The sequence below is a fragment of the Typopeltis vanoorti genome, chromosome 11 (genome assembly GCF_054136105.1).
Source record: "Typopeltis vanoorti isolate ZY-2024b chromosome 11, IOZ_Tvanoo_1.0, whole genome shotgun sequence".
In the NCBI taxonomy this organism is placed as follows: domain Eukaryota; kingdom Metazoa; phylum Arthropoda; class Arachnida; order Uropygi; family Thelyphonidae; genus Typopeltis; species Typopeltis vanoorti.
Genome location: NC_143559.1, coordinates 118,073,629 through 118,094,899, shown reverse-complemented (window position 1 = coordinate 118,094,899; position 21,271 = coordinate 118,073,629). Strand labels below are relative to the sequence as shown.

General features: G+C 34.0%; 1 protein-coding gene and 1 long non-coding RNA gene across 5 annotated transcripts in view; one reads left to right on the top strand and one right to left on the bottom strand.

Annotated features, from left to right (window-relative positions):
- The window catches only part of DENR (density-regulated protein), a 102,896-nt gene that overhangs the window by 73,609 nt on the left and 8,016 nt on the right, over positions 1-21,271 (bottom strand). For all 4 annotated transcript variants that reach the window (XM_090400049.1, XM_090400051.1, XM_090400048.1 and 1 more), the window contains exon 2: positions 15,232-15,358. In XM_090400049.1, the coding sequence (XP_090256175.1) occupies positions 15,232-15,352 (121 nt within the window). In that variant the 5' untranslated portion in view covers positions 15,353-15,358. The remainder of the gene's footprint in view (positions 1-15,231; positions 15,359-21,271) is intronic.
- Positions 1-21,271, top strand: part of LOC150101988 (uncharacterized) — a 144,610-nt gene that overhangs the window by 116,693 nt on the left and 6,646 nt on the right. The gene's annotated exons all lie outside the window — the stretch shown is intronic.

Genomic DNA, 21,271 nt, shown 5'->3' with positions numbered 1-21,271 from the left:
TTGTTATTGAGACCACATTTTAAGATAAATAATGAGTTTAATAATAATAATTAAAAAAAAAAAAAATTATAACCCTACAAGTGCATAAGTTGTCACACTTTCATTGTAAAGGATACTAGAAAGTTATACACAATAAAAGACTAGAAATAATTAATTACATATATTATATGTTATCAGAACTTCACAACTGGTACATACAAATAAATAAGTAACCAGAATAAAAATGTTAAATTCATTACTGTATGCATGTTGGAACACTGCTAGTTGTTGCTGTCAAGTTCTGTGGCATTGTTCATGTCGTATCCCAGGCTCATGGCAGTTAGATTTTTAATGAAAGCAGATCAAACTCCGTGTAAGATTAAGTCTTGAGTTTAGTTATATTGTGCGAGGATCTTTAGCATTTGCAAGGCTTCCCTGAACTTTCTTGTAAAACAATTCTGATTAATATAAGGGATTTTTGTTTGTTGCCAAACGACTTGATGGCCTGTGGTAGTTGTGTGGGATGCCAAGCCTGATTTATGCTCTCTTCCTTTTTCCGATGTCTTTTACATGTTCAGACATGCAGATCTCCCTTGATGTTTCCATCTGGCCTACACAGCAAATTCCACAAGTGGATCATCTAGAGATTTTATAAAAAAGGTTAAAAAGCCACTTTGACGTAAAGTAGCGTAATTGCATTCCTAAAATCTTGTTTAAGTAAAGGAGCTGTAAGAATGTATATAGAATTTTGGTGATTGTCTTGAGTTCATAACTATTGAGGTTCTGTCTCAGGTAGTGCAGTCCTTCATTCCCTTTAATTGATGTGCTGGATATACCGTACGCTCTATCTTATAATGTTTTAATCATGCCTATCTTTTGTAATGGGTACAATGATAGTGTGAAGTGACATACAAAAAAATTTTCCCACTGTAGTAGCTTTTGTGTACACTGAAAAGGATAATTTTTTTTTCTTCTTCATTTATTTCTACAAAGATATCAAGGAATGATAATTTTTTGTGATCTTCCAATTTAAGAGTGACTTTTATATTGGGATGCAAACTGTTCAGATAATCTTTGAAATTAACTCATCCATTCTTCCTGATCAAATAATGAAAATAGTTAATATAACATAACATAACCAAATTTTCGGTTTTTTCTGATAGTTTTTAATTGCATTCATTTCAAAATTTTCCATAAACAGGTTGGCTAAGGCTGGAGAAAGGAGGGAACCCACAGAAAGTCCTTTTTGTTTCCAATATTTGTCCTGAAACATGAAAAAAGTTTTTCAATACAGTGTTTGAATAGTCTTACTGTATCTGGTGGAAAAAGGTTTATAAGCAGATCCACTGTGTCATCCCTTACAATGGTGAAAAGACTGACTACATCTAAACTTGCTAAGATGTCTGAAGGCTCTATATTTATATCTTTTACCTTTTCAATAAAATGTAAGCTATTCTTCACACATGACTCTGTTTTTCCTATGTATAATGATATCAGGTTTGACAGATATTTTGTGAAATTTGAGGTCAGTGAATCTCTCCCATCTACAATTGGCCATAACAGAATATCTTTTTTTTTTTTTTGTGTGTGTGTATTTTGTGTGCTATAAATTCTTGAAACTAATGGATGTTTCAATGAAGATTTTTTAAAATTCTTCTGACCAATTAGGTAACTTTTTGATCAAGTCATTAGTTTTATTATGTGGATAATAAACCAGAGAACTATCAAATAATCAGTGACCACAACGTGAATTTCACCAATCAAGATCCACAGCGATTCCTCGCCTACATTACCCACCTCTGGACACTTGCCATGGAAAGGGTTGGAAGAAACCAGTGCTGCACTTGACATTTGTCCAAGTTTCTCTCAGTTATTCACTATGTGCAATAGAAGTTGTTCTTTCTTCAGATTTTTCTATTAATGCAGGTATCATCAGGCTCTTATTTCACCTACCTACCTTCTTCATATGACTTGCTCTCACTGAGCTCAAACCCTATTCACAGTTTTGCTGATGATAGTACTCTCTACTCATCCTATACACAACAAACCATGCAGTGCCCAAATATCTCAAGTTCATTTATAATAAGTGTTCTAAACACTAATCTCTACACCATCTCACCATCTTTCAATGGAGAATTAACAACCTAGTCACCTTCAATGCTTTTAAAATCTAGTTTTGCCTTTTGTTCTCATAAAAACAAGACATAGTTCTTCTCCCATTACTTTTGATAAAACTCAAAGGTCAAGACTGGATCTCTTTTTGGACTTAGCCCTTCAGGCATAATCACATCATTTAGCACAGTATCTTCAGCTTCAAAAAGCTTGGCATCCTTTTTCGTCCAAAACATTTTTTTTCTGTATTTTCTCTGTACAAATTTCAAACTTGCCAAAGTTTGGAATACTGTACTGCTTTCATATTTCAAGTGATGTATACACACATACACACATGTACATATGGTAGGGTGGTCCGAATATACTGAATAAGGACTTGTTGACCAACAGGGCCATAAGGGGGCAATCATCTTGATTGTAAGGGGAGTGGCACTCCCATGGTCCCCTAGCTGGATCTATCCTCATCTTCTACTAGGAAGATTGACTCACTTTAATCTTTCTTATAAGGCATTATCAGTCACCTTTTCTTATTTTATGACCTTATGCTATTAGAGTACTCAAGGGCCATGGGGTCTTTCCATTTCTGGCCTTATAACTGTGTCCCCCTCTATAAACCTTTACTATAATTCTACTCTATTCTACTATAATCTACTCTTTTCCCTTCAATATACCCTATTCCTCCTATGGGTTTAAATTTGGAAGAAGGCTAGTTCAGAAGCCTTAAGGTAGCAGCCCTACCACTGAACTATCCATCGTCAAGCTAGTCACCTGACATGGAGAACATAATTTTACTTTTAAGCTGACAGAAAAAGGTAATCAGAATGACTCTATGAAAAACGACCCTGGAATGGAAAAAGTAAAACGAAAATGGAAACGATAAAATATAATACATATAGCAAACTGGAATGCAAGAGGAAAAGCATATAAAGAAATAGAATTAGACCAAATAATTAAATGAAAGAAATTTTAAAATAGCAGTAATCACTGAAACAAAAAAGAAATTAAAAGGAACCACGAGAACCGAAAATTTTAATGTGATATACAGTAGAGTTGACAGAGACCAAAGAGCACAAGCAGGAGTCATGGTTTGGATTCATAACTCCCTTTCAAAATAGTTAAAACATTACAAATCATGGAATGAAAGAATAATAGAAGCTAGAATAAAAATAGATAGAGGTTATTTAACAATAATTGGTTTATATGCCCCAGAAGAAGGAAGAGAACAGGATAATATTGAATTTTATAATCGGTTAGAAAAAATATATAATAAAATAAATAAAAATAAAAATGATTATGTAATTTTAGCAGGAGACTCAAATGCAAGAATTAGAAAAATGAAAATTAATAATAACATAGGAATATATGGAGAACATACTTTAAACAGGAATGGTAAAAAATTGATTGACTTTGTAGTTTATAATAACCTAAAAATAATGAATTCTTTCTATAAACATAAAGACATACATAAATAGACTTGGGCAGCAAGAGGATGGAAATAAATATTAGATAATTTTATCTTAAATGAAAAGAAAGTTTTCGTAAGATGTTAGAGTTCACATAGGATATGAAATAAGTAGTGATCACTTCCTCTTTAAAATAAAATTACAATTACCACCTAAATGGCTACAAGTAAAAGAAAATGTTTATAAAATGAGACTATTAAAAATAAATGTACAATAAATAAATATAAAAAACAAATATACAATGGCTATATGAACAAAGAATTAACCAATATCTAGATAAAATAAAACAAAATGAAGAAATAGAATGGCTTAGGAAAGACCAAAAAATTCAATAAAAGAAAAAAATTTAAGATATGGGATGATACAATTAAAGACATAGTCAAAATGAAAAAAAGAAGCCCATCATAAATGGTTAAGCAGTAAAACATTAGAATTGAAATTAGAAGAATTTCTAAATTTCTACACAGAATTGTGGATAGACAAATATTTTAAAAAAGACAACTGGCAAAACATTTAATGAAAATGAAAAGGAAATAACTAAACAAGAATTAGAAATCAGCCTGAAAGAAACAAGAAATGGAAAATCACATGGAGAAGATAAGCTATGTTTAGAACTATATAAATACACAGGAACAAAATTCAAAGAAAGACTCCTATTATTTTAAAATAAAATCTATTCAACTGGTACCCCCCCCCCCCTGCCCAATAGAATGAAAAAAAGCAATTGTGATTCTTATCTTTAAAAAAAGTAGTAGAGATAACCCTAAAAACTATAGAGGTACAAGTATACTAAATTCCTGTTAAAATATATAGCAGAATTTTAAATAGCAAACTAATGAAATCTTCCAAAAACTTTATTTCAGAAGTACAGAATGGATTTAGAAAAGGACGATCATGTATAGACCTGGCCTTTTGCCTAAAATTAATAATAGAGAAAAGAAGAAAATACAATTTAGAAACACACATTGCATTTATTGACTTTGACAAAGTTAAAAGAAACATTATTTAACATATTAAAAGAAAGACAAATACCAAATAATATCCTAAAAGCTATCATAAATATATATGAAAATAATCAAATGCAAATAAGATTAAATCATCAGCTATCATATACAAAAGAGGTCCATGGGGTCCTACAGAGATGTCCCCTCTCAGCAACTCTTTTTAATATTTACCTAAATGAAATAATAATAAAATGCAATAAAAATTTCCAAGAAGGTATTAAACTTTCTCCTACTGTGAACTTAAACACTCTCCTTTTTGCCGATGACCAAATAATAATTACTAATAATGAAGATAACTTACAGAAAGCTATTTTAGATCGAAATGAGATAGCCAAAGATTATGGTATGATAATACACGTGGATAGGCTTATGTGTTCGTCAGACATTTTTGAAATAGATTTCACAGTTTGATATGAACACAGATGATTAAGAAAATAACTATTTATTATCTTAAAAGCTAATATTTCGCTGGTATTATATCCAGCATCTTCAGAGCACACAACACAAAGTTTGTTACAAATGCAAAACAACCACAATCCGGTGTTATAGTGGGGCTAGTAAAAATAATTGCAGCATGCAACACAAGACTAAAGTCCTGATATGGCACAATCCTGGTTTAAAAAAAAAAAAAAAAAAAAAAAAAAAAAAAAAAAAAAAAAAAAAAAGTTTTGAAATAGTAGTCCAAATGATAGTCTTAGAAAGTTTGAAAAAATGAAATAAAATAAAACTAATAAATATTAATTTGGTCTTAAGATGACTGTCCAGATTTTTCCTGATGTTCTATGTAGAAATTGGCTAAGGGGGGGTAGAAAGGGGCAAACCCACAGCCGTCCCATCTAATTGTTTGTATATTTTCCCTTTCCAAGCAAAATAACCTGCCTGTACTGTGAATTTAAATAGCTGAAATATATCTGGAGGAAATTGTGAATTTAGTAAGTTAAGTGTTTCAATCAGTGGTACATTAGTGAATAATGAGGTGATATCAAAACTCACCATTAGGTCTGAACTATTTAAGGTGTGGTTTTCTAAAATACTTTAGAAAATATTTCTAAAATATTTCGCTGGATATAATACCAGCGAAATATTAGCTTTTAAGTTAATAAATAGTTATTTTCTTAATCATCTGTGTTCATATCAAACCGTGAAATCTATTTCAAAAATGTATGATAATATCAACAGAAAAATCAAAAACTATGGCCCTTAAAGGACAAGATCTGGTAAGAACTAAAACAGTAATAGATAACAAGATCTTAGAAGAGGTGAATTCATTTAACTACCTAGGATGTATGATCACATATGAAAATGAAAAAGTTATAAACTGAAAAATTGCAAAATATTTAAAAATAACAGGTGTAATTAACTCTATATTTAAACCAAACCTAGTTCAAAAACAAACTAGACTAAAAATATACAATATATTAGCCCTACCAGTCTTATTGTATGGAAGTGAAATCTGGACAATAAAACAAAAAGACAAACAAAGATTAATAACAGCAGAAATGAAGTTTATGAGAAAAACTGCAAAGTATGCTCTATTTGATCACAAAAGAAACGAAGAAATTATGAAAGAATTAAACCAAGAACCAATAATAGAAAAAATTAAAAAATATAAATATAAATGGATGGAACATGTTCAAAGAATGAAAATAGGAAAATTACCAAAACAAGCCATTAGGAAAAAGAAAACCAAGACGTCCTCTTAAAAGTCCACGATGACTTCTAAGGCTGGAAGGCCTTAGAAGTCATTGTGGCGTATCGTGGAAGGCCACAATAGACCTAAATCCTTGATATGCATGATAATGTACATAAAAGTTCTCTTGAAAATTCTTGATGCTATTCACAAGAGTGATTTCGTTGAATGATTACACCTTTCTCACTTGTCATCTATTGTCTCATAGACAGTCCATTTCCACCTTGTGTCTCTTCTACAGATATTTCCATCAGCATTGTTAAGCAGAACTAACATCGATTATGTCCCTCCCCATCTCTATTAAATCCACAATAACATGAGCAACAACACTCAATATTCATGTAAACTGAGCTGCTCCCAGTCATCTTTTATTCTATCCACTTATTCTGTGAAGTAGCCTTCCCCAGGGAGTAGTTCCCAAGATTATAACCTCTAGCACTCCAATCAACAATATTTTGCTTGTAACCCCAGCCCACACATCATTTATTTGGTACAGGCCATGTGGCCTTTTGTGTTTTGGAGGATCATATATAAAATATAGTCACAGGAACATGCATGCAGGGTTTAGATATAACTGCAGTACTACTGATCATATCTAAACTGTTAGAAAAGTTATAGAAAAGATAAACAAATTACACCTCCCTGTTTCTGTCTTCAGATTCTGAAAAAGCATTTGACTTCATTAAAACCTTATCTATTCATCATCATGCGAATCAAGGATTTAGGCCTAGCATGCCCTGTTCCGGCCTTAGAAGTCATCGTTGAATCGTTTAAGAGGACGTCCTGGTTTTCTTTTTCTTAATGGCTTGTACTTTGGTAATCTTTCTGTTTTCATTCTTTGAACGTGTTCCGTTCATTTATGTTTATATTTTTTAATTTTTTTCTATTACTGGTTCTTGGTTTAATTCTTTCATAATTTCTTCGTTTCTTTTGTGATAAAATAGAGTATACTTTGCAGTTTCTCATAAGCTTCATTTCTGCTGTTATTAATCTTTGTTTGTCCTTTTGTTTTATTGTCCAGATTTCACTTCCATACACTAAGACTAGTAGGGCTAATATATTGTATATTTTTAGTCTAATTTGTTTTTTAACTAGGTTTGGTTTAAATATAGAGTTTACACCTGTTATTTTTAAATATTTTGCAATTTTTAGGTTTATAACTTTTTCATTTTCATATGTGATCATACATCCTAGGTAGTTAAATGAATTCACCTATTCTAAGATCTTGTTATCTATTACTGTTTTTGTTCTTACCGGATGTTGTCTTTTAAAGACCATAGTTTTTGATTTTTCTGATGATATTATCATACCATAATCTTTGGCTATCTCATTTAGATCTAAAATAGCTTTCTGTAAGTTATCTTCATTATTAGTAATTATTATTTGGTCATCGGCAAAAAGGAGAGTGTTTAAGTTCACAGTAGGAGAAAGTTTAATACCTTCTTGGAAATTTTTATTCCATTTTATTATTATTTCATTTAGGTAAATATTAAAAAGAGTTGCTGAGAGAGGACATCTCTGTAGGACCCCATGGATCTCTCTTGTATATGATAGCTGATGATTTAATCTTATTTGCATTTGATTATTTTCATATATATTTATGATAGCTTTTAGGATATTATTTGGTATTTGTCTTTCTTTTAATACGTTAAATAATATGTTTCTTTTAACTTTGTCAAAGTCAATAAATGCAATGTGTGTTTCTAAATTGTATTCTCTTCTTTTCTCTATTATTAATTTTAGGCAAAAGGCCAGGTCTATACATGATCATCCTTTTCTAAATCCATTCTGTACTTCTGAAATAAAGTTTTTGGAATATTTCATTAGTTTGCTATTTAAAATTCTGCTATATATTTTTAACAGGAATTTAGTATACTTATACCTCTATAGTTTTTATAGTCATCTCTACTACCTTTTTTAAAGATAGGAATCACAATTGCTTTTTTTCATTCTATTGGGGAGGGGGGGGGGGAGAGTTACCGGTTGAATAGATTTTATTTTAAAATAATAGGAGTCTTTCTTTGAAACTTGTTCTTGAGTATTTATATATTTCTGAACCTAGCTTACCTTCACCAGGTGATTTTCCGTTTCTTGTTTCTTTCAAGCTGATTTCTAATTCTTCTTTAGTTATTTCCTTTTCATTTTCATTAATTGTTTGCCAGTTGTCTTTTTTAAAATATTTGTCTGCCCACAATTCTGTGTAGTAATTAAAAATTCTTCTAATTTAAATTCGGCGTTCAATTTTATGTTTTCTTTGGTATCTGCATTTAAGTGTTTCAAAATCTTATATACATTGGGTCTTATTTTATATAAATCATGTTCTAAATTAGAAACAAATTTGTTCCATGATTCTCTATGTCTTTTTCTGACTTCTCTTTTAGCTATGGCTCTTATTCTTTTATATTCTATTTCATCTTCTAATCTTTTACTGTTTAACTATTTGTGATAGGCTTCTTTTTTCTTTGTGATTATTTCTTTGATTGTATCATCCCATATCTTCAGTTTTTTCCTTTTATTGAATTTTTTTGCATTTAGTATGGTTTTTATATTAAGCCATTCTATGTGTGTTGAGGCTTAAGTGCTGTGAAGAATTCATGTTAGAGGTTTAATGGAATATTAACAGCACTGAGAAAGGATTAAAACTAATTTTAATACTTACAATATTTCGTGTCCATCGCAGAGAGATCTTCGGGGATTACAAAAACTTTTTGTAACAACACACACACAAATACAATACAAAGTGAAATTAAAGTCCTATCTAGGTGGAGCACCCTCTATGGGCATTTGTAGGTGACCTGGGATGTAAAGAGGGATCTCTGAAGGCTTAAGTGCTGTAAAGAATTCATGTTAGAGGTTTAATGGAATATTAACAGCACTGAGAAAAGATTAAAACTAATTTTAATCAGAGATCACTCTTTACATCACAGGCCACCTGCAAATGCCCATAGAGGGCACACCACCAAGACAGGACATTAATTTCACTTTGTATTGTATTTGTGTGTGTTTGTCACAACCTTAAGAAAACATCTTAAGGTTGTGACAAATTGTAAAGTAATTCCAACAGATCAAGTAGCACAGCAACACTGACTGCTGTGCACAGACTTTAAAATAAGATTGAATATAAGAACCTCTGGATGCCATGGGATGAAGACAATTAAGTGGTTTCGCTTAAAAGAGGAGAGTGTGAGGAATCGTTTTAGGGAGAGGGTGTTAGAGAGGATTTCGGATGGACTGGAAAGTGTACAAGATTGGTGGAAACATAATTCAAAAGTAATCCTGAGCTGTGCAATCAAGGTGCTTGGTGAGACATCTGGAAAGATTAGAGAGCAGAAGGAGGGTTGGTGGTGAAATAATAATGTACAAGTGGCAGTGACAGCTAAGAGGAAGGCAAAGCAGAAGTGGGATGAGTCAAGAGTGGAAGAGGACAGAGAGGTGTACAGAGAGAGAAAGCAAGAACCCAAGAGAGTTGTGGCACAGGCGAAGGCCATGGCATATCAAGATCTGTATGATCAATTAGAAACAAAGGAAGGACAGAGAAGAATTTATCAACTAGCGAAATGTAGAAATAAAGACATCTTACATGTGAGGCAGATCAAAGACTCTGAAGGAAGAGTATTATGGAGGAATGTGAACATAAGAAACAGATGGAAAATATACTTTGAGGGACTTTTGAATGAGGAAAATGCAAGGACTCACAGAGAAGATGGGCAGTCTTCTGAGGGGATGGTGCAGAACATCAGTAAGTGGAAGTGACGGAGGTCATGAAGAGGATGAAGAATGGAAAATCAGTAGGCCCGACAGAATTCCAGTGGAGGCATGGAAGGCACTGGGGGAAGAGGGAATTGACCTGCTGTGGGACCTGTTCATGAATGTTTGCCAACAGGAAAATATACCCGAGGAATGGAGGGAGAGTACTCTTGTCCCCATCTACAAGGGTAAAGGGGATGCACAAGACTGTAAAAATTACAGAGGAATAAAGTTGATGTCCCATACAATGAAAATCCTAGAAAGGGTTCTTGATGGTAGATTGAGGAAGGAGGTAGAGATCGCAAAGTAACTATTTGGCTTCAGGTCTGATAGATCAACAACAGATGCTATCTTTGGGTTACAGCAGATGATGGAAAAGTATCGAGAGAAACAAAAGGAGCTACATCTGGCATTTATTGATCTGGAGAAAGCATACAATAGAGTGCCAAGGCAAGAAGTCTGGAGGTGTCTGAGCGAGAAGAAGGTTCCGGAGAAATATGTCAGGTTGGTGCGGGAAATGTACAGAAATGTGAAGACAAGTGTTCGGACCCTGGGACAGACAGAAAGTTTTCAAGTAACAGTTGGCTTGCATCAAGGGTCAGCATTAAGTCCGTTTCTGTTTAATATTGTGATGGAGGTGGTAACAGAGGAGGTGAGAGAAGATGCGCCTTGGACAATGTTGTAAGCAGATGACATCTTGCTATGTGCAGATTCAAGAGAAGAAGCGGGAACTAAACTGGAAAGATGGAGAAAAGTACTGGAAGAGAGGAGTACGAGACTGAGCAGAAGTAAGACAGGAGATGGCTGGAGTGTTATGCGATAAGAGGGTGCCGATCAATCTGAAAGGCAAAATCTATAGGACAGTAGTGAGGCCAGCTATGACATATGCAATAGAAACTGTGGCCCTGAGGAAAAATAACATCAACAGGATGGAAGTAGCAGAGATGAGAATGCTTAGGTGGATGTGCGGTGTGACCAGAAAGGATCGTCTGAGAAATGACTATGTCAGGGGAACAGTGAAAGTTACGAACTTAGGAGCGAAAATACAGGAGGCAAGGTTGAGATGGTTTGGTCATGTGATGAGGAGGGAGGACGAATATGTGGGAAGAAGGGTCATACAGATGGATGTGCAAGGAAGGCGGAAGCGTGGGCGGCCAAAGAAGAGGATTTAAGGATGAAGAACTTGGATGTGGTGACAGCCCAAGACAGGAAGGTGTGGAGGAGACTCATTATCAACAGTGACCCCACTTAAGTGGGAGAAGCTGCAGAAGAAGAAGAAGAATTGTATTTGTGTGTGTGTTGTTACAAGAAGTTTTTCTAATCCCCGAAGATGTCTCTGTGACGGAGATGAAATATTGGAAGTATTAAAATTAGTTTTAATCCTTTCTCAGTGCTGTTAATATTCCATTAAACCTCTAACACGAATTAAGCCATTCTATTTCTTCATTTTGTTTTATTTTATCTAAATATTGGTTAATTCTTTGTTCATATAGCCATTGTATATTTGTGTCATTCAATAGTCTAGTTTTATAAACAAATGTTTCAAATTTTCTTATCTATCCATCTATCCTAGAATTCATTGTTAAAACATGATACACACACAGTTATGCAGCTCTGTTATTAAGAAAAAAAAAGTGAATATTATCCCATAAATAGGGAAATATAATATGGAGTTATATTTCCAAAACTATGTAGATCTGCTTTAGATGAAGTGTTTCATGAACTGAATTGGAAGAATGGAGTTAAATTACTAGAAATATTCTGATTCATCTGAGTTTTGTTCATGACATAATTCTCTTGGCAGAAGATCTAAATATAAAATTAAGGGAATTAAATCACATGTCTAGTAAAACTGGGTGAAGATAAATTTAAACAAAACAAAAGTCATGATGAAAATTTAACACACACTGGAAGATGAAGTGCAGAGTGCATACTCAAGCTTATCTGGAACAAATCATAAAAATCAAAGACAAACAGAAGAAATATAAAGGATGCAACTAGGTTGGATGGCTTTTTAGGAGGATGAAAGATATCTTCATAAGTGATATTCCCATTAGTTTGAAGAGAAAAGCTTTCAATTAATGTGTCTTACATGTAATTACACATGGAAATGAAACCAGATCAACTAAAGACATGGTTTGCAAATTGAAAGTTACCTAGAGAAGAACAGAAAAGAATATGCTGGGTGTGATGTATAGACATGATATTTTCCCATCTGATGGGTTCAAGAACAGGTGTACAGAACATTATCAAATATGCCATGCATTCAAAATGGAGATGGGTTGCACACATTGCAAGATATAATATAAGACAGTCTAAATTATTAATGGAACAGAGACCAATGGATGGAAGTGATCAAAGGGGAAACACAAAGAAGAGATGGCAAGATAAATTGTTAGGATTACTGGAATGAAGAAAATTTGAGAGAGACCTTCGTTTGGCAGTGAACTGATCCTGGTTGTTGAAAAAGATGACCACACAAAATGGTTTAAAAAATGGCCTGAACAAGGTTCATCAGCTGAAGACAGGGCAGGAATGGCCAACCTATGATGCACTGGACCCCAATGATAATAAAAAAATAAGCCTATTTATGCAAAAAATATTAACCACAAACCGATTTGTAAAAAAAAAAAACAAACTCAGTAATTATTTTTAGGGATTTTATTTTTTTGTGCACATCTTCTGCACATTCACTTGTTTGATCTGAGGTGCCAAGTGCTAGATTTCTGTCAGTCGGTTAGCAATTGATACTCGTGTGCTTTGTTCATCCTTTCTGGTCATTTGCAGTTTTGTACTTTTTCGAAAATTAAGAATTGTTTTTACATTCCGTCACCCATCAGAGAGCAAAAGAAACACAGGTGATAGCAAGCATGAATTCAATGAACAGTGGGAAAATGAGTTCTTATTTATAGCGAATTCGTCAGGAAAACCGTTATGCATTATTATTATTACGGGCAACTCCAAGGAGTCAACAGACTCATCGGGGGAGGCCCTAACATCATGTCAAGAACAACTATTCGTCTTTTACACAGTATCTATCATACCTTGCCTTAAACTCATTCACGGTCATAGTACCCACAACAGAATCTGGCAGCTTATTCCACTCATTTACCACTCTCCAAGTAAAGAACCTAGCTCTAACACCCCTGTTAACCACATTTTTGCCCAGTTTCCATGTATGGCTCCTAGTCCTCCCACCACCAGCCCTATTCTCAAAAATATCTTCTGGATTAATCTTTTAGAAACCCTTCAGTAATTTGAATGTCTCAATCATATCACCCCTTTACCACCTATCAACCAATTTTTGCAACCCACAAATCTTCAATCTGTTCTCATAAGGTTCATTCCACAGACCTGCCACCATCTTGGTCACTCGTCTCTGGATCCTCTCCACCTCCTCCCCATCAAGAAGAAACCCTGGAGTCCCATATCTGGACACAGTAGTCCAGATGGGGGTATTATAAGGGCTCGATATAGAGGAACAATAACTTGTTTGTCTCTACTCGTTAAAGTATTTTTCAGTAACCAAGTGATTTGATGAGCTGATTTAGTCACTTTTGCAATGTGCCCCCTAAACTTCAATTCCCTATCCACCAACACTCACAAATCCCTGGCCTCATCAATCTCCTGGAGTACGGTTCCACCAATGTGATATACTGCTGCTATTCTTTTCACCCCAAAATGCATAACCTTACACTTTGCCACATTAAATTGACATCCATTTTCTCTAGCCCAGTCCTCCAAACTATCCAAATCATCCTGCAAAATTTTGACATCCTGTGCACTCACAATTGCTCTACCCAACTTTGAATCATCAGCAAACAAGTGAACACTTCCTCTCAGATCCTTTCCTATATCGTTAATGAACAAATTGAAAAGTAGTGGTCCAAGAACAGAACCCTGCGTCACACCACTAGTCACAAGCCATCTTTTGGACTCCACTCCTGAATAAACCACTGTCTGGTATCTCTCCATCAACCACCCTCCTATCTGTCTACACCCCTGTTAACCACAAACCCTATATCCATTCCCATCTGCTCCAGTTTACTGATTAGAGTTCCATGTGGTATCCTATCAAAGGCCTTGGCAAGGTCCAGTAGAATCACTGAAAACCCATTACCCTTATCCAGTTCAGTCGTTACTGTGTTATAAAACATGAGCAAATTACTGAGGCATGATCTACCTTCACAAAACCATGTTGTCCCCCATACAGTATCCCATTTTCATCTATCCAATCCTGTAGTCTTCTCGACTAGTTTTTCCATGACCTTGACAACGATTCCTGATATGCTAATCAGTCGGTAATTTACAACAGCAGTCTTGGAACCTCCTTTATGCAGTGGACTATTTTCCCCTCTTTCCATCCCCTCGGGACTATCCCAAGGGGTGGAAAGAGGTGGAAATTATGCATTGTTTGTGAAAACGCTTTCACACATAATAAAATACATGATCTTAATAGACACTATGAAACACAACATCAGACTGAATAGCAGTATAACTGAAGTTAATGAATGGATCTGAGTTAAGGAGAGAGAATCATGTTTTTATATTAAATCAATATATCATGTCTATATCAACATTATTTTTACTGAGAGTTTTTAAGGGTACAAGAGTTGTATGGCGCATCTGAAAAAATTGGTGTACGGAACGTAAAAGGTTGGACACCCTGGACATAGGGCATAATTAAAATTTAAGTTTATTCATTCTATATACTTTTCTCCCTCCCTCCCTATCTTGTAAATTAAAGTTTATGTAATCCTTCAGCTCTATTACAGAATAAGGTTTTTCTGTAAAACTCACAGCAACTGGAGTCTACAGTTTCCCATGCAAGTTCCATGAACTGTTTGCTGTTAATAGTTTAAATAAATAAAGTAACATTTAAATAGTTAAAGTAACAATAGTTTAAATGTGTACAATAGTACACATCACGGAAGTGAAGCACAATAAATATCTGTCCAATATTTGTGTTAAACAATTTATACTTAATGCAATCCTATAAGTAATGCAAAAATTTAGCTATTATTATTATTTTCTTAAAATATTTTGTACAGATAATTATTTATGATAAATGAATTCTAATAGTGACAATGTGAATCAGCAATATAATCAAAGAAACTAAAATTTTGCTTTTACAATTAAACAACAATGCATAGGGACCAATTCATGTTCAATAAAACACAGAAATTGCATCTTATTATTCCATTTGAACTGCAACATTTATATGCATTATAAATACCTCCGCAGTACAGAACCTGAAGTGGATATCTGATGCCATGTTGTGGCCCCATTGGTAAAGCTTTCGTTGCATCACCTGCATCTTTATCATACTTCGTTTTAGGTTTCTCATCATCAGACATAGTGTGCTATATAAAAGAAGTTTTAGATTATTGTGAAAACAATATAAGAATCATGAACTAAGATAAAAATTTAAGTTATGATTACAGATTAGCAAGGCTATTATAATGCAGTTTCTCGTATCTGTCCATGGTTAGGAAATTTATAGTACACATATCTTTTATCTACCCTATATATATAAAATGATAAGCCTTTTTGTGTAACGTTTTTTCAAAGTTATTTGAAACGTTTTGAAACTCAAGGAGGAACCTGGGGATGGAAGAGAAACACCCCTTCGAGTCTTCGAAATTCGAGTCATCAGAATTCAAGAAGAACTGACTTACCAGTCCAGCACACGGGGGGCATAGGCACCATGGGGCAGAGCCCCCTAGTTAGTAGTATAATATTTTATACTACTAACTATATTAAGAAATATTATTAAGAAATAAACTATTAAACTATTAAGAAATATTATAATATAATATTTCTTAATAGTTTAAATAAATAAAGTAAAAATAGTTTAAATATGTACAATAGTACACATCACTGAAGTGATTAGGTAAAATTCTGCACAAAGATCTTTAATAGTCCTTTCCAGCTGCATGTTTGTTTATTATCTCATTTTGTTTCCAATATTATTCCTCTTCATTTTTTCTTTTTATTTTAATATCATTCTCCATAGTATTAATTTGTTTTGGCATACCAAATACAACCACTCTTTATAGTAAATGTCAGTATTAACTGTTTTATGTTATGTGACACAATATTGTACAGCTATGTGCATGGTTTCAAATTTCAATTTATGAATGTTTAGCAATTTAATTACATTTTTGATTTTTTTGATACCTGATATGTGAAAAAAAGAACTTGTAAAGCAAGAACTACCTGTGCTTTTAAACCACTTCTGCCCTTCCACGAGCAGCTTTGTTTAACCCAGATCTATCATTTTTCTTTGTACATAAATTCCACCCATGAAATGCTGTAAACTTATTTTACATTATACATTTAGTTTCATAGATAGGTTAAGGTTAGATAATCCCATTTCCCTGCTCAAGTCTATTAACACGATACTTTTTAAAGCCACTTCTTCATGCCTCCAAATCACACATTGTACAATGAAATTCATTACCACATAAGGAGACATTTCATAAATATGTTTACTAAGCAATAACTGTGTGTGTTATTCATTCTGTATAAGTAACACATATGATACAGTTGAAAAATATTTAAGATAGGTTAACTACAGATATTTCGATTCATATACCATGGATCATTGTCAGTGTAATACAGTTGAAAATCAAAAAATTAAACAACAATGAAGGTATATAGATTACAGAATTGTTCCTTATATGCAGCTGCAAGACAGCCAGGTAATAAAAAAAAAAAAAAAAAAAAAAAAAAAAAAAAAAAAAACTGGCTATTAGGATCAATTAAAGTGTGTGTGTGTGACCAATGTGTACATGCATGTTGTGATTAAAAAAATGAAGTGAATGTGTACATGTAATAAAAATTTATATAATTAAACAATTATTTGGAGTTTTGATTCAAAACTTTCATTATTAAATTAATTTGATTGATCTGGCTGGGGAGGCATGGATGAAGTTGTCTGCAAGGATAGAAACATAAGAATGCTATGGCGGACACAAGAAGTTAAAGAAGCAGTTCTTGGAAAGAACATAGCATATTGAAAGTTCCAAGCAAATAAGTTAGCAGATGTCCTAAAAGAATACAGAGAAAATTATAAGAGTGAAGCTATGTATGAAAATAGCTAAATAAAAGTCATGGGAAGACTTTGGTAAGAATATAGAAGTAATATCAGGAAAATGGCAAAATGTTCTGGAGGCTACTGAAAAACTTAGAAATAGATGAAATAGTACTATAAAAGGAATCAAAGATGATAAAGGTGACATAAAAACTGAAGATAATGATGTCCTAGATGTCTGGAGTAATCAGTTTGAAAGACTTAAATGAAACAAGCAATGACAGAACTGTAATAGAAAATTTTCAAGAAAAATGCAAACAAGAGTACATATCAATACTTGAGGTAGAAAAAAGCTGTTAAAAATTTGAAATATGCAAGCATACTTGAAAAGTGAATGAGGAAAATTGTGGAAGAGAAAGTGGAAGGATAACAAGCTGGATTGAGGCTAAATACAGGTCAGGATCAGATTTTCACTTTGCTAGAAGTCATAGGAATATGACAAGGATCTCTGTACTTCAGTTTTGTAGATCTGGAAAAGGTGTATGACAAGGTTCCCAGAGAAAAGCTTTTCAAAACACTTCAGTTATATTGAGTAAATGGAACATTATACAGGGCAGTACATAGTCTATATTTAAGTTGTAAGTCAGAATTGAAGGAAATACAGGAAGATGGTTTAATGCAAAATTAGGTGTACGACAAGAATGCAAATTATATCCACTCTTATTCCTCTTATTAGAAAACTTCAGCTGCATTTTGAATGAAGAGCCTATAGAACAAGTAAAATATTTCAGCTATTTATGCATAGTTTTCAGTGAAAAGAGCAAATTAAATATGGAAACAGAAAAACTTTCTTGTTTCCATTTTCAAGCAGGATAAGCAAAGCTAGCATGGTGGGGAGTCAGTTGAATAAATTTATATGGAATAAGAGAAGAATTAACCAAAACACTAATTAGCAGTATATAGTTCAAACCAGTTTTCAGTTAGAATCTGACAACTGGGTTAGAAATAAGATGCTATGATCCAAGATTTGAGAAAACAGATATGAGAGTTCTGAGAAAAATTAGACGCCTGGACAGATGGCATCAATGGTAGAATCGCATTAAAAATGAAGACATCAGGAAGGAACTTGACATTGTTTGCATTCAAGAATGTGGTATAGTCACTTTTAAATATTGATTCCTCACACACACACACAAGGTACGAAAATCTATAGCACATCACTGCCTTATGTGAGGTGCAGATAAGGGTTGAGAAAGAAGAAACCTATTGTCATTCTTCTTAAAAGGCTGTAGGTTGAAGTTGTTTAGAAACACTTTGTGGGGAAGGCTGTTCCAGTGGATAGAGGTAGATGAAATAAATGAGAACGTGAAGAAGCAGAAATAATGAGTTTGCAGTCGTGCTGTAAAGGGATGTTTGGCTGCTGCTGCTGCTATTTTACTGGCCTAACAGCAAGTGGAATGATGTTTACCAATTCACAGGAGCAGTGACCATGAAAGTACCTATAGAAGAAACACAGAGCTGAAACATCGAATCTGTGAGATAGAGGTTGAAGTGAGTCTGTAAGGGGGAAGGGTCATCCATGAGTTAAATTGCTCTCCTCTGGATAGCATCAAGAATTTTTAAGGAGGTTTTAGGTGTACCCCCCCCCCCCCAATTGTGTAAAGTTTTCTCAGGATGGATGGATTTGGGATTTATATAGGGTTAGTAGCTGGGTTGGTGTGAAACAGCTTCTTGATGTGATGTGTTTGTGCCAAGAGGTGCAGAGGTTGGAGATAAATGTCAGTCCAAAGAGTATTTAGACTTGGGTGCTGGTTAAAATTCACGTTAAGCTTTAATGGAATAGTAACAGCAGAGAGGCAATTAAACAATAGGTTTAATGATTTCAATATTTCATCTCAGTCACAGAGACGTCTTCAGGAATACAACGTTAAAGTTATAATAACATACAATAAACAATAAGTGCAAGAAATGAGATTGCAATAAATTAAGACTAAAGTCCTATGAGGGGCACCCTCTATGGGTGCTGTTGACTTGCCTTAGATGCTGGGCAGAAGACCTAAGAATAAAGTTCTCCAAATTTCGGGAAGTTTAACATAACCATATTTATTAAGACTACAGCTGGCCAATAGCACTCACAGAGGGCACCCCTCATAGGACTTTAGTCTATCTATAGAAAATTATTACAATCTCATTTCTTGCATGTATTGTTTCTGATGTGTGTTATTGCAATTTTAATATTGTATTCCTGAAGATGTCTCTATGACTCAGAGGCCTGAACAGATGAAATATTGAAATTATTAAATCTGTTTAATTATTTCTCTGTGCTGTTATTATTCCATTAAAGCATAACACAAGAGACAGTTCATCCTATCTGGTGATGTGTGTATTACTGAGGATGAGAGAATGTGAGCTGAGATCCCTTCTGCAAGAGAAAAGGCAGGAAGATAACTAGGCTATCTTTCCCTGCTGAAAAATGGTACCGACATCAGCATTTAAGGCATTGGTTGCAGATGATCTTGATGTAAGGGATGTCTGGGAACTACATAGTTTGTCTAAGGAGTAGGATGAATAGAGCACTATTGTGAGCAAAGCTAGAGATAGGATTTGTAGTGATTGAGAGTAGGTCATTTATGAGAGAATGGAGCCCTGAGGCACTCTTGCATTACTGACAAAGCTTGAAGAAAGGTGGCTGTTCACCATTACATGCAGTGAATGATTAGAGAGAGAGAGAGAGATGGCTATCCAGTTACAGAGAGTAGGCTGAAGGAAGGCAGTTTGCAAAGCAGGCTTTGATTGAAAGCCTTGGCAATGTCAAGGGCGACAGCACGTTTCTCCAACCTTTCCATGGCATGTGTACAGTGGTGATTGATGTAGGCTAATACATCAGCTGTGGATCTGGATTGGCAGAATCCATACTGTTCACTGATTAACTGATGAGCTTCTAAGTAATGAAGTTGATAACTTCCTCCATTATTCTGGAGAGGATCGAAGTGATAGCGATTAGTCGATAGGCTTTAAATAGAATGGGAGAGGAAAGGTAAGCAAAACAGGTGTCCGATGTGAAGTGGCAGGGAAAAAACCCAGAGAAAGACCAAAGTCTAGTTGGCATGATTCACTCAGAAGCGTCTTAGAAGAACAAAATGTGAGATATGACAATACTGGAGTGCTGACAAGTAATAAACTAATTTGGAGGAAAATTGATAACAGGAAATTATTAATAAAGTAAACAGTCCTGTAGTGGTATCAGAGTAGCTTGAACAACCCTTGAGGGTACACAACAGGAAATTGATAATGTTAATTAAATAATATAGTTAATAATAATTTCCAAGATTTCTGCCATAGAATGTCAGTCCATCATTAAAGTTAAGATTTGGGTGGTGCTGAAGTACTTCTGAACTTTCTTTAAAGAGACGCATTTATGACAATAAATACGTAGTAATTTTGGCATCATTCCAAAGGATCTGTGGTTAGTATTAGTAATCTCACATTCTACTAGAGCCTCCGCTCAGTCGGTATAGATGAAGCCCTTTGGTCGGCAAGACCTGGGTACTAGAAGCAGATGTGAAATCAGATTCTTGTTGACAAATATTTTTATTTCAAAACTCGCTATGATTTCACCGGACTTTCAGCCAGCATCTTAAGAGCACAAATTACAAATCTGGTAAATGCAGCAATTAGATAATTACAGAAACAGTTCAAATTGTAATGGAAAAGGAACTAGTGTCCTACCAAGGTACCCTCTAGGGCAGTGCTCCCAAACTGTGGGCTGTGGCTCCCTTGGGGGCCTTTAAAAGTTTTGTTTAGGGGCCGTGAAATAATGAAAACAAATTTAAAATGTTTTAAGAGTAATAAGATAAATAATATCTATCTATCTATATAAAAATATAAGATAATGTGCCATGTCAAATATGTATGTAAGATGCTAAAAATGTAATATTTGCAATTGATTTTAGCAATATTTGCTGTGTGTATTTTTATATTGAATATAAATACAATAAGTATTATAATAATATATGTCTGTATTACGATTTTTTTCTGACCGTGAAATATTTTAATTTTTCCAAAGGGGCCTTTACATAAGTTTGGGAAGCACTGCTCTAGGGGCTGGATAAAAATGAAGTTGATCCAGTTTAATATACATATTTATTCACAAAAATATAGTAATTTTATTACAGCAAATATTTCAACCAGAAACTAATTGGTCATCATCAGTACATTAGCATAATCACAAGGTGAAGTT